Source organism: Pieris napi, chromosome 12 (genome assembly GCF_905475465.1).
Source record: "Pieris napi chromosome 12, ilPieNapi1.2, whole genome shotgun sequence".
NCBI lineage: Eukaryota > Metazoa > Arthropoda > Insecta > Lepidoptera > Pieridae > Pieris > Pieris napi.
Window position 1 is genome coordinate 11,518,668 of NC_062245.1, and position 14,568 is coordinate 11,533,235.

Below are 14,568 nucleotides of genomic sequence, written 5' to 3' on the forward strand. Positions count from 1 at the left end.
CTTCCAGCAAGAAACATTTAGAAATTAAAAAAAACAAAAGACCTAAGGCCATTTTCAAAAATGTGTCAATCTAAACTTGACAAAACACATTTTAGAACACGGGCCTCTTCTTAAAACGTGATTCAAATAATTAATAAGGATTTAATATTATATACGTGCAATAAAACCACACAGTACATAAGACATATTTATTTACATAGGAAGAATAAAACCACTCATGTATAATAATTTATTATCACCAATTAAAAAACTACAACTAGAGATTATATTAAAACGCTTAAAATAAAGGAATGCATTACTATGAATATATTCAATTCTTACAGGTACTGAAACATGATTGATATAACATATATATATCACAGAATATATAGCTTGATTATTGGAACATGATTACAATTTGTACTTTATGTGCGATCATCACAATTAGTTTGGTTAATACAATTTCACATGGATAAAACAATTTGGCAATTCCGAAATTTCTAGAGAATTCCGGTGTTAATACGAAATTAAATTCCCATTTTGCAGCGCAGAGACGTGCGTACAAGTGCTGAACTTCAAAAAATATTTATTAACAATACCTATGAATCAAGTCTTAATGTAGTTCCGAGGATCATCAAACTCAGATTGGTTTAACGATTTTCGTAACTAAAATATACGTTGTAACAAACTCTCAGATATAAGTGATATTCGAGGATGTTACTAAAGTATTGTTAATGTTTCATAGTTCTGTTGATAGCAGCCAGTAAATTGGGTCCCTCGACAAAAGTGTAATGTAAACACTACTATATAAAAATTAAATTACAGTTATTCCCCCTATAAAGCGATGCCGCCTCCCTATAACGCGGAGATTTCTCAAGTTATATTTCTGTAGTGTGGAATTTATAATGATTTGTCAAGCCTTTAATTAGTTTTGCTATGTTTACTTTATTAAATTCATGTTCCTAGTAATTGAAAACAAAAAACGGTTTTACGAGAATACAACGCGATTTCTTATGAAGCGGCCTGGGTCTACCGCGATATAGGAGGGATTACTGTACGTACTTAAAACGTCTCTAAAATTAAAATTGTCAATGTAAATGAAATGTCAAAGATTTTGCCTACCCCGTATCTTTGGAGACATCAACAGATCTGCCAAATATTTTCTCAAGTAAAGCACAAATGTAACTCCTGTCTATCGCGCTGCAATAGTGGGATACTGTACCTGCAGGGCATTCTTTGCGGAGACCGGGGTTGAGGACGCACGTGGAGGACCAACACGCTGAATCGTGACGTTAGTGACAGTGCGAATGCGCAACAAACATGAGGAGAAAACAATGCGTTAAACTCAAAAATCTACCGCCCTATAATCCACACATAAGTTGGCCAGTGATGCGCGGGCGTCCTTTTTAACAAGGTATACGTCTGGCCAAATTACGTGCAATTATATGATACACACTTAGCGGTATGCAAAAACTAAATGAACCAAAAAGCATTCAGTGCATTCACTACGTAGCTCCATTCATTCTGTCGTACTCAGAGTCGTCAATTATCGCTAATGATTAAATTAACAAAAATGCCAGATCGAAAGAACTGAAATACCTTTATAAGCCAAGCCAATATTTAAATATAAAATTAACTCTTAATGAGCAACTCTGAGTACTTAGTGCTGTTTTGTTTCTATCCTCCTAATTCAAAAAGATTCGGTCTCTTCTAAAGTATTTCGTCTCTTTCTGTCAAATTGTGTTTACGCTATGATAAAAAGAGACATACTATATAGGTGCAATCGATTGAATTTTTATGAATACACGTAGAAATATGTCGAAATATCTTCGATTTCTAGGATTGAGGATGATTCATATTGAAAACTTATATGTACTTATTCTGGTTAGGAACACCATGCTAATTAGTGCAAGAACTATATAAATACACAACATACATCAGTCATACATTCGTTTAGGAATGTCTATATCACAGTTAAATAAGACAGGTAACTAATAGTTACCAATGCAGTCTTCAATATTTAACTACAAGCTCCCTAAAAGCTTTCTAACACACTCAGCCCTACAGGGCAACGTGAGCTGGTAAAAACGTCACGCTGCCAATGTGTACTGGTATATTTCCGGCGGCAGAACAGCAAGGAGCTGAGTGTTTTGGTTTTAAACTGGTGAACTAAACATTAATATACGCTAAATAAATAAAATATAATATAAATAATGGACCAACCAAAAGGGTGCCGGCTACAGACCGTAACAAAAAAAATCATGCAAACGGCAAGCTGATCATTACTTTTGCGTGTACCATTTAGTTATATTAACAATCTAATACTATTGCAGAATATTTACGTGATTCAGTAACAATGGATGGATGCGAGGAACTATTGAATGATATTTGTACTTCAATACACTGTGACACACGCCGTAAATACTTAAGAAACATTAGGAATGTTCGAATGTATTCAAATGTAAACCACATAGGGATAATTAAACTGAAAGGGTGACACACAAGAGAAATGGTAGCTTTTCCCGAAGCCTGAAAAGTGAGTGCGCGAGGAGGGTAAGTCTACAAACAGGTCCGTAGCCGGGCCCCGGCTGGCCCGCGTCACGGCGCCGGGTCGCCCTCCCCACCGCACCACCTCCCCCCCTTGGGACAGAGCCCTTGAAACCGTCCCGCTACTCCCGCTCGACATGCTGCGTCGCGATCGCTCCGAACGCGAATCGAAACTCAAAACGCTCTCAGAACAGCGACAGGACTTTGGCAGCGTTTCATTCAAACGACACATAGCATCGTTCTTCGATTTGAAAACTACGTCATAATAGACGCGCGGCTGAGGCAACGCGATAAGGGCGCAGCGGTCGTGATCGACGTGTTTTACGAGCAACGTTTTGTCGAGAAGGCTGGGTGCGCTGCGGTGCGGCTTCACAAGGGGAGGCGATCGGTGGGAGAAGGGCTCCGCCGAGCGCGCGCGGGGCTAGCCTACCTGAGAACCCAGCGACGTCACCCCCAGTCTCACCCCTGCGCGAGAAGAGGCGATCGATGTGCCTAGCGATGTGAGGGAGTCGCGAGAATTAGATCGCCGCAAGGGTGTCGCCCGACCGTTGCTGTGAATCGCACACGCTCCAGGCTTGCGGTTCGATGGAGAACGAGATACCTTCGATATGGGAGCGAATAGACCGAAACGTGGAGCGCACTCGAAATATCTGTAAAAGTCGTTTCATTCAGTACAGTTACATCAACGACACCAAGTTTGAGGATATCGACGTCTACCTTTTTCCTTCAACCGATCCGTCGTTTTTCCCAATAGGATCATCAAGTTCCACTCCAGCCCATACACCAGTAGCGAATTCAGTAACGCCTACATATCTCAAAATTCCTGCTTTGCTACCGCGACTGCTAGACACAATGACGCGGTCACCCATTCGAAGGTCAGCATTGGTAGTTGTGGAGATAGAAGCATCTATACGATAAAATTATGTATGTAGTACAGTACACATATCTTATAAAATACGTAATCAAAATGTACGAAAGACTAACTCATCTTGCTGCTGACGACGCTTCGAATACTTCCATTGGGCGAAACAGCGCGTCGTTGTCGAGCCAAACCTGATGGAGGTCGTTCGAAAACACTTCCAGCATCAGACACTGGTGAGGCGTCATGTGGAGCATGCGAATAGAGCGGTTCACGTGTTAAGCGTGTAAGGCGGGAAAAAACTCCCCGCTTCTCGGGGCACTGAAAGTATCGAACCCCAGCCACCGAACCATCGTTTTTTCCTGAAAGACAATCACTCTATAAGTAACTTTCTAACTATATGTATAGTTGTCGTTAGACGAACGTTGTCACGCCAATTTACCAATGGGGTCATCAAGTACGATTCCAGCCCAATCTCCGGGAGCAAATTGTGTTTCTCCGATATAAGCAATTTGACCTGGTTTCGTTCCACCAACCCAGACCCGCTCCCCGATAATAAAACTGTCCGTGTCTTCAGTAAGAACGACACTGTGATCTGAAATAATAATTAAATGAATTAAACATTTTTACAAAGTATAAACAATTTAAATAATCTCGTGAAAAGAGGAAGTGAAACTCCACCATCTCTAAAAGGTCTGAAATTTATAGCCATCTGAATATGGATGTCAACGCGACATTCTCTATTCTCAACACATACACGACTTGAATACTGCTGCGATGCAAGTGCAACGGCCGTCGAGGGCTATTTGCATTCCGGTTTACATATTACTACCTCACATTCCGACATACCCAGGAACTTTCGCCATACAAACTGCATTTGACGAAAAACAATTGCAGTTTATCATGCCTAATAGAAAATGCTTGCGAGCAAAAGCTTGTACACCAATGAAAGGCCAACTAAAACCACACGTACTACAATGCGCATGACACACGAACATTAAAAAGTGAAACTTGAAACGACTCTAAATCTCTCCATGTCCAAATGATTAAAAATTGTTACATGGAATGACTTAGAGCATATTGAGCGTGCACACTCACCTGAAGACCGCCTGAGGCCAGCCTCGCTCAGCCGCCGAGGGTGCTTCTCCCACAAGGCATCCATTGATGTCACACTTGACCTGCTACTAGCTGTGATGATGCACATAGGGGACACACACATACATTAGCCACTACCAAATAGCACTCGTTGGACATGCCTTCGAACTAAATTCAAACGCAGCAAAAATACATGTTAAACTATTCTAAACAAATTTTACATTTAAATTACATCAACGAAATAGATTAGGTAATTTAGAAAATACATCTGTTATTGATTAAAATTCCGATAAAAACAATTCTTCTGTTTCATGCAAACCATTAGGACGTTAATTCGTTATTGATATATATATCGTCAAATTGCATTTGGGTTAGATCATAAATCAATTGCTAGTAGTAGTGGCTAGTAGAGTTAACGGTACCTCCACCTATGAAGTTAACAATAACATGCTCCAAGCCTATAATTCTATCAACATCTGCACTCTAAATTGTAGAATCGTAATCGAGTAAACTCACTAGAAGCTTTTCGATGGATCCGACGTCTGTCCGGCAGACTGCTTGAGACCTCGTCTTCCTCTACTTCAATCAAATCTGCTCCATCGATGTGCAAAGCATAACAGTGAATGATATTATATACAGTGATAAACATTCAAATGAATATGTCTCATGCGTGGCAAAAGAACGGTCATGCTGAACATTTCTGCAAAACTCACCTGACAAATTCTTTCTGGACGAATCGTCGCTGTACTTTCTCGTCTCCGAGCTGCCGTCTATGACAAAACGAAAACATATAAAGCAAAACATACGACATGCCTCATGGTAATTTGTGAATTGACAATTGACTACAAACAGCAATACAGAGACTTAAGCGATGTCCTTGTAAATTTCTAGAACGTTGGAGAATATGAATTGAATGGAATAATATTGGATATGTGAACACAACTGGTAAACAATGGTAAAACAATTATATATAATGCGGTATTAACCATTCTGAAACTAAACAAAGAAATATGTAAAAACATTATTCAGTTTCTACTTTGTTACCGTATTAAGTAAACGAATATTGTTTAATAGAACAAATATATATATGATAAATATTCTATAAATGAAAAATTTAATAACTGAAGCCTGTATTGCAAGAACTTGTCTAAATTATAAGATTTAAATCCCAATTTTGCACCAATCTGGTTACTTACAAGTAACTTAATAAGACACCGGCGATCGTTCTGACGTGTGTCCGGTACTGATCTGGTGGATTAATCATCTGTGACAACTGCGCAATGGGCCGGCCTTGCTCATGCGCGTGGGCACACGAATCATAACAATGACATAACTATGTCTCATCTTGGGCCCTTCCCGCCTACATTCTTATACGGAAGAAAGTTTAACCTTAAAACCTTTCCCGACTATCAAGGCTACTTAAAACAATTTATCAATAATTAAATTAAAAAAACATTGTTAAATGCCTATTGATAACTGATCCGCATTGTTAAGCAAAAAATCGAAAATTGGGAGTGTAATATTTAAATTTTGTAACATTTATGTTCACCACAATTGTCATACATATTTTAGAATGAATAGCTTGCAACATTTATTGTAGATAAAGCATTATATATAAATAATTTAGACATAATTCTGTATGAATCAAATTATAGTACAAATAATATCGATTATTAATGGTTCAAATTCCGTTTTCCGTAGAAATGATTTGTTATTTAAAAAAATAATAGCTTTTAATCTTGAAATAATATTTTACTCGGGGATAATGTTGTATTGTAATGGTGCAAGAGTTTCTTAAATAAGTCCCGTTTTTATTCGTTACAAACACTACAAATCTATCAAAAAAGCATACTAATTTTTAAAAACGCATTTGCGTGCCTTCTGGCATTGTGTCCATGGGCGGGATTATGAATAATTTTTATAAATTTTCTGTTTTTGATGAAAAAATACAACCTCACATAAATTCCGTACCACGTTTTATATGTAAAAGATCACTCATAATTTAGGTCAGTATTCACGTGGCGAAGGATATGAAACCACAAAATGATCTCAATTCATCGTGTCTCATATGTAACTGTCACGTAATCATTGGTATGAATGAATTGCACATCATATTAAGGTTGTCCTTAGCATGGCTGGAGAATTACACTTTGTCGACGCCATATACCGATAATAATAATACATCGTTCATTTGCGAAGATATTTGGTACATTCAGATTGATTAATTTATAAAACAAACACAATGAAATAATCTTATAGAATCCGTCCATTTTCTTTTATAAAAAATAAACAATATTAGATTAATATGATTAAATTTAGATTGTTGCTTTATTATCTGCAATACTTTCACATTAATTTAATTGGATATAGAATGATAGGTTGTTTGACAGGAGGTTTAAAAACACAAGCCGAAACGTAAACATTTTCTCTAAGTCAAATTCAATTAATCGGTTCCAATATAGATTTGGGAGTAATTCCTATAGAAACATACGACTCGAGGTGCTTCCATTTAACAACAGTTGTACTTGTTTGTTGACAGTATACACTTCAGAAGTTGTTCTTTTATTATTATTTTAACTGTTTTATTATTAAAATAAACTTGGCCTTATCTGGAATTTAGTAGTAAAAAAATATACGTCGAATCGACCACCTCCATCGGGTTTTTTAAGTTGGTCAAAAATAATATTATCCTATATCTTACTATTGCATAACACTGGTTATAAACACGATACGAAATATATTTTTAATTTATTTCATTAAAACTTTGGACTTCCCTGTTTGCCACTGGGGAGTGGGGACGCTAATCAATGCCCCATAATTCATTCGGGGCATGCCACAATTTTCTAGTTACTATCAATTTAGCTACATAAAACCCTACAACTAGTACTAAACAGTTCTAACTACATCATGACACGAACAAAGCATTGGTATGTTGTATTTGAATCCTGAATTCGTTTCCCGATGACACAAGTGCGTTCGTTACCATGGTAACAGTTCAAAAAACTACACGTCGAATTGACAACCTAATTCATCGTTTTTAAGCTGGTTAAAAATAATGGTATGCACAAAATAATTTAATCTCATTTTCAAGTAAATTTAAGTAACCTAAAGAAGAAAACATGTCATAGACAAAACAAAGATAGTTTTAAAAAAAAAACTTTTAATATATAAAAAAATTATACAGTACGTATGTATGTCACTGAACACCTCTTAAACGCCTGGACCGATTTGAATGATTTTTTTTGTATGCGTTTGGGTGGCGCCCTGGACGGTTGGATTCACAAATCAGCCCGTCACATGGCGCTGCAGTCGGTATCTAGGTTATTTATCTATACTGCTTGAAATATCGGGACAACGTCTCTCGGGTCCGCTAGTTTTATATAACTTTAAACTTCAACCACTAAAAACGTATGTATATATCGTGTAGAATGATATTACATATATGTATATAAAAGTATAGTATATGCAAGTATTTATATGGTATTGTAAACTATACACCTGTTGCTAACAAATATGTTTGCGATGATGATGTAACGCCCACACCGAGTATTTGCTCACAATATTGACAAGAAAACTTGACACCACGCTTAAATATGACCTTGAGTCTGGTCAAGTTCAAGTTACCATTGAATTGTTAGGAAAAAATGCATTTTAAGCATAATTACCGACAACATATACTTCCTAGTGTATTCCAAATACAAGGTAGATGAGTTTCTTTATCCAAAACAATTCGTAAGTAAACTTCTCGATAGAAACGTGGAGTCTATTGTCGAATAGTTTGTAGCACTAACGAATGTTAATTTCAATAGATCCTTTTTACTACCACAAACTAGAATAAATACCTAATGCTTTTTTTATATAGAACAGAAGGGCAGGAGGCTCACCTGCTGTTAAGTGATTGCCACTCTCAGTGCCAGAGGGCTCGCGATTGCGTTGCCGGCTTTTTAAGAATTTTTTCGGAGATAATTCAGATTTTAAGTTGTTCAGCGCAGTTTTGCCTCCAGAACACGAATTCGTATTGAAGATCATTCGACAATCATTAAAGTTCGTCAATGTGCATGTAAGTGCAATTGTGGTAATTATCTAAACATCAATTAGATTCAATTAACGAGGGGAAAATTGGTCTTTTCACGCAAGCTTATTCCACTGATGTTCGAATTGTTCGTACGATGGGAAAACATTTTGAGAAATCCCACATGTCTTAGAAGCAAAAATCGATAAAGTGTATCGGACAAAACCCATTTGTATAAAGAAAAATTTTAAATATGCAAATTAAAACTTTTCGTTTGGTAAAGGAAGACATCGTAAAAAAACTCATGAAACAAAAATATCGAGGTGTGAATGAAGCAGATTTAGGAGAAGACTAACAAATAAATACTTATTTATTATCAATGCATCGTATTGTTACATATACAATGTCAAACGTATTTTTAAAGAGGAAATTTAACAGGAAGGTAGACAAAATCAGAACATCTAGAAACCCGGTGACCTGAGCGTAAATAGGAACACATTCGACCGAATTGGCTCATAGTACCATTACCGCGATCTTTGACTGCTCTCAATTAAGTGTAATATACACACTTCCTCAATACAATTTGCATGACAAAAAAAGCTAGGAACTAAACTAAACTAGACGATTTAAAATAAAAACAGAAATGTTTTTATTTTACCCCCCCCCCCCCCCCACCTTTTGTCAGCAAAAGTAAGCAAAGCTCTCAAAAATAATAGTACATAAACGTATTCATTTTTTGTAGGAATCCACGAAAATGCATTTCGTTTTCAAGTATAAACAATGTGTGGGTAATATGTGTAAAAAAGTAAATAATTACTTTTGACGTAATCACCAAATAAGAAAATAAAAGATCCCTCCCTCGCCCCTATTGTGCTTACGTAATAGGTACCTACTTGAACGGATTTAACACATTTTTTTCGAAATATTTTGATAGATACGAATAAATAAATGCTTTTCAGCTCATAAAATCAGTATGCTATTCTCGTAAAACAGAGGTCAAAAGTTATCATGTACATTTATACAGTACATTCAAAATTAAAAAGTCAACAAGAATTGTGCAAGGCGGTGTAGATTCTTTACATCAATCAAAGCAATAAAAATTCATATACCGAATTGATATCCATCAAGACTACATTATGAGCAAAGCATATTTCTTAAGATGCATGACGCATACCCAACGACATCTGAACAATCCAAAAAAGGCGAAAGTATTTTATTGATTGTAGAAATCCTGTTTTCTCTCGCCTTACGATAAATGTGTATGCCCACGCATTTTATCTCATACGTATATATAATAGATTTAGGGGAATCGGGAGTCTAAATCGGTGATAAAGAAAACCCGCTTGAATCTTTGAAACTTTGGTTCAAAGGTACAAATTTTATACTCAGTAGACTTTTGACTAGCCCGACTGGGCTTGTGCATCATCCTAAGAGATATATAGAGAGATCGAAAGAAACGTAATAGAATTGTAAAAGAGTACGGAAAACATGAAGTTCGCTCCATAATTGAAACTAAACGGAAACACATTAATTACAAACGAAATGAAACTACTTTTTTGTGCTATATTTATTTCAATGTACATACGAGTTATTATCACGCGGTGGCTCTAACTGGTGGTGGTATTAATATATATTATTAAAAAATAAATCAGTGGCGCTACAACCTTTTTAGGTTTCAGATATCTGTATCTGTTTTATGATCATTTGTCAATCTAATAGGCATTAAGGTGATCAGCCTCCTGTGCCTGACACACGCCGTCGACTTTTTGGGTCTAAGGCAAGCCGGTTTCCTCACGATGTTTTCCATCACCATACGAGCGAATGTTAAATGCGCAGATAGGAAGTCCATTGGTGAACAACCGGTGATCGAACCCAGGGATAAGAGTCGCACGCTAAAGCCACTAGAACAACAGTACTGTTGCAATATATACCTAATACTTAGTAAATATAATATATATTATGGTAATATTTTTATATAGCTCATTGCAATCCCAATAATCTAACCAACTCTGTTATCACAACTACAAATTGTACTGAGGGGATAATATACATAATCTCATATAATAATGATTAACATAATATGTTTTATGTAAAAAAATATCACGGGAGTCAACGCTTTGTGAATTCAGCAATCGCGGTAAAAACCACTCGAAACGTCGCGATATGTAAATAATGTAATAAATTCGAGTATATCCTTAAAAATATTTAAACGAAACGAATACAATATTAATGGAAAATTCAGTCGACTTTCAACCTTATTCATCTGCGGTTGTGTTAATCTATTTACATATATAATCCTTAAAACTTTCACATAAATATGTATAGGCTAATAACATTAACATATGAATTATGCGGTTATAATCGGCATGCCCGTTTTGGAACTATCATCGCGAATAGCTCACGTATGCGCCCTGCGATCGTAATATAAATAATTGTCCACGTCGAGCGGAATGCTAATTACATCGTCACTTGTGTGTCACTTGAAACGATTTATAAATATTATGCATTTAATAGATACTAATAGAAGTGCGAAGTGCGTGTTTGAAATGTCCCCGCATAAGCCTTCTAAAGGAAAGGGCACGCCCTTCTGACAGTTCAATCTAGACAATATGTAATTTTTTGATATCACATTAAATATTAAAAGCTACGAACATCCAAACTTTCGTGAAAACTCTGTTTTTCTTATAGAACCAGGAGCAAAGGGACTGGAGGAACACCTGATGTTAAGTGTAGACATCATTGTCAGAAGGCTCTCAAGTGCTTTTTAAGAAATGGTACGCTCTTTTCTTGAAGGTGCCTAAGTCTACATAGTGGTGGTGCGTCGCAAAAACTGTCGTAAAAAACGAACGCTCAGTTGTGGAACGACGGACGTCGAGGTGATACGGGTGGAATTTCCTATTCAGCCTCGACGTCCGATGATGAAACTCAGCTGCAGGTATTAATCCGAACATCTACTCGGAACTCTTTCCAACTCTACGGTATTTATAGACATATAAATATTATGTATCTAATAACGATCACAAAACCTCGAGAAGTGCGTGTTTGAAATGTCCCCGCTTCTAAAGGAACGGGCACGCCCTTCTAACAGGTACGATATAAACAATAATATGTGATTTATGGATATAACATTAAAATAAAATATGAATATACAAACTTTGTGTAATACACAATCCATACTTTATAGATTGTAGTCAAATTATAATATTGTTTCGTTTGAATATAGTAACAGGCTTTAAAACTCATCGAAAGAGTGTTCAACTAGATAAATAGATCGCCCAAAGCCAAGTGTCGGTTACAACATGGATCCCTCGGACACATACTGTTAGGAGATTAGGTGACAGAACGTGTAACGAAACGACGTGATAGGTCTGCGAAGTTGACCAATCAAAATAAAAAGCTACGCATTGATTCTTTTTTCAAAAATGTATTCTTAACAATTATGATATTATAAACACCTGTAATACACTTGTAAAAAGAATGTTACCTCGAAGTAATTCAAATAAAGAACTTCATTATGCTATAAGAATATTACTAAGAAATAGTATTTGCAAGTGCATTTCAAGTCGTCATTGTCTTATTCTCACGCTTGCAAATGCCGTTTAGATTGCGATCAAAGGCCGTGATAAATGAATTAAACGGATCTAGAACTGAACTAAAGCCTTGAGCTTTGTGAAAAATCGATACTCATTAAAATAAAACGTGCTATCTACCTCATAAAGTGCTCCAATTGAATAGGTAAAATATCAATTTATTTATTAAAGTTTACCATATAATGCTATATCTACAGTATATAAACAAGCTTTCTTTTCTAAAAATATATGACAATTTTGGTAAACATAAATTTTACAAAAAAATAAATACAAAATAGAATAAAATTACTAGTAGAAAAAATAAACCAGCAAATCAGCGGATTAGGTATGAGATAGGAAACATAGCTTTCTTTAACTATTTTTAGTTTAAGCTCAAGCTTCAAGAAAATATCGGCAACGCATACGCGAGCTCTCCGGTATTGAGAGTCTCCATGGGCGGTATCACTTAACATCAAGTGAGCCTACTTTGCCCCCTGTTCTATAAAAAAAACAAATTTTAACTTTTACTAGTTATTGCATAAAGTATTGCAACTATATTTATAATATTGATCGTTACACCAATATAAAATCATTAATTGAAGACCTTAAATGTATTTCTATATATCGTTACGCAGACGGGTTGACTGAAATGTTTCTCGGTTTTTCCACCAGTTAGAGATGTTTTAGTAAGCTGAAATGTGATTTATGGCCGTTTCAGGAGAGGCTCTATCACATAACAGAAAATTGTAATAGTGTGCGCATAGTGAAGACAAGTGATAAAGTACTGTGTGAAATGCACGTAGTTTAAGTTACTAGTGACTGTTTTTTTGTGTGTGGTAATCAGTGCGTATTTTCGGCTTATAATAAAATAAACCGTTGAAGAGATCTACGCCGTTTTCTATCCCATCCCCTAATTCGTAACCATATCTATCGGTTACATACAATTATAAGACGTGTTTTCCTTACCGCCTTTGTACTCAGTTATTTTTACTAGTAAATTTTTTAACTACTTCAAGTATGACTCAGATATTGCTACATATTTCAGCTATATATGCTTAGGCTAGTAAACAAAAGATAAAGACGAGTGACGCCATAATACCCATAACCAAGTATCTTCTATAAAGAGGTTTTAATGAGACGGAAATCGATTTAATTTCAATGCAATATTACTCATGAAGATTGCTTTATCTAATCAAATATTGTATCAACATTGTAGAGATATGATTTTATTGAATAACAAAGACTTTAAATTCCTGCGCATAGTTGACTGAATCAATGGGCAATGAGACTTTTGCGTCTGATTCACAGATCAACACAAAACTTTAGTTTATAACATAATTTCGATATTGTTTTTATAATTAGATGAAAACATGACATGTTTGCTTTTGTATTTATGTCGGTCAGTCTGATTGAACGATACTTTAAAAAATGTTTGGTTTTCAAAAATGAGAAAGTATTATTTGTAATTTTTTTTGTAGAGTCGTTTACAAGGTACCACCCTTGTTTTTCTTAAGGTTAACGATCATTAAGCAGATACAGAAATCTGAGGCCCAAACCTAAAAAAGTTGTAGCGCCACTGATTTTATTTTACACACTCACACATAGTGTACCTTTCACCATATTTATTACAATAGTACTGGTTCCCCTGGCACAAGTAATTTGTATTTACCTAACAGGGGCCGACACATTGCATCTAATTCTAATTATATGGTATACATTTTTTTTGTGAAGTTGCTGAATAGCTAAGCATGTGTTGACATGGAAGTGAGAGTATGACACCTGATAAGGGAAACTGATGCAAGAAATATGATACAAGAAATGGAACCTGTTACCGTACAAATTTCTTTGTACATACAGATTATATGAAGCTGGATTTGCTCTGTGTTTATAGATAATAGAGGAGGCGGGTTGTCACTGATACAAACAGTTATTAATTTATGTTAAGGTAAACATGTGGCTTAACACTTAAGTTGTTAACGCCTCCACGCCGAAGGCTTTATCAAATAATAATAGAAAACCTTAGAACATATATACCTATAGCTAATAAAGTTGTAATGGTTGCAGCACCTTACAAACATCGTGTAAAACAAAAAACTTGGCGATTCAATAAGAATGGCGGAGAGTTTATTGCCAGTTCATCTCTTCCGTTCTACGCTCTTGATTTGAGAACTGGCAGTAAATGTAAAATTAGAAGCATTTAATGTATTCTTTTTGACGTTCATAAGTACGTACATTGTGTTACCTATATGAATAAATAATTTTTGACTTTGACTTAACTTTTTGGCTATTTCGACGACATAAAATGGTTGAGAAAAGATACTCTAGTCTATCACAAGGAGTCTTGAAACACTAGAATTTACTACCATTTACTAGACGATTGACAGCGTAATTGATGGTGACACAGCACTGTATTAAGTCAATTATACATACAACCATATATTTAGCAGACAATGCAATTGATCCACGGAAATACGATACAAGTTGGCCGGTCAAAGGGAATTTTCAAT

The 14,568-nt window shown here is 35.8% G+C and overlaps 1 protein-coding gene across 12 annotated transcripts in view; it reads right to left on the minus strand.

Annotated features, from left to right (window-relative positions):
* LOC125054611 (restin homolog) overlaps window positions 1-14,568 on the minus strand; it is a 54,469-nt gene that overhangs the window by 13,211 nt on the left and 26,690 nt on the right. For 3 of the 12 annotated variants that reach the window (XM_047656605.1, XM_047656604.1, XM_047656611.1), the window contains 8 exons: window positions 5,194-5,250; window positions 4,997-5,071; window positions 4,484-4,573; window positions 3,828-3,980; window positions 3,511-3,747; window positions 3,244-3,433; window positions 2,957-3,176; window positions 1,202-1,258 (listed from right to left, as the gene is read on the minus strand). In XM_047656605.1, the coding sequence (XP_047512561.1) occupies window positions 1,202-1,258; window positions 2,957-3,176; window positions 3,244-3,433; window positions 3,511-3,747; window positions 3,828-3,980; window positions 4,484-4,573; window positions 4,997-5,071; window positions 5,194-5,250 (1,079 nt within the window). Of the gene's footprint in view, window positions 1-1,201; window positions 1,259-2,956; window positions 3,177-3,243; window positions 3,434-3,510; window positions 3,748-3,827; window positions 3,981-4,483; window positions 4,574-4,996; window positions 5,072-5,193; window positions 5,251-5,676; window positions 5,746-14,568 lie in introns of those variants that run through there. The other 9 variants (XM_047656607.1, XM_047656612.1, XM_047656610.1 and 6 more) reach the window with 7 other exon arrangements.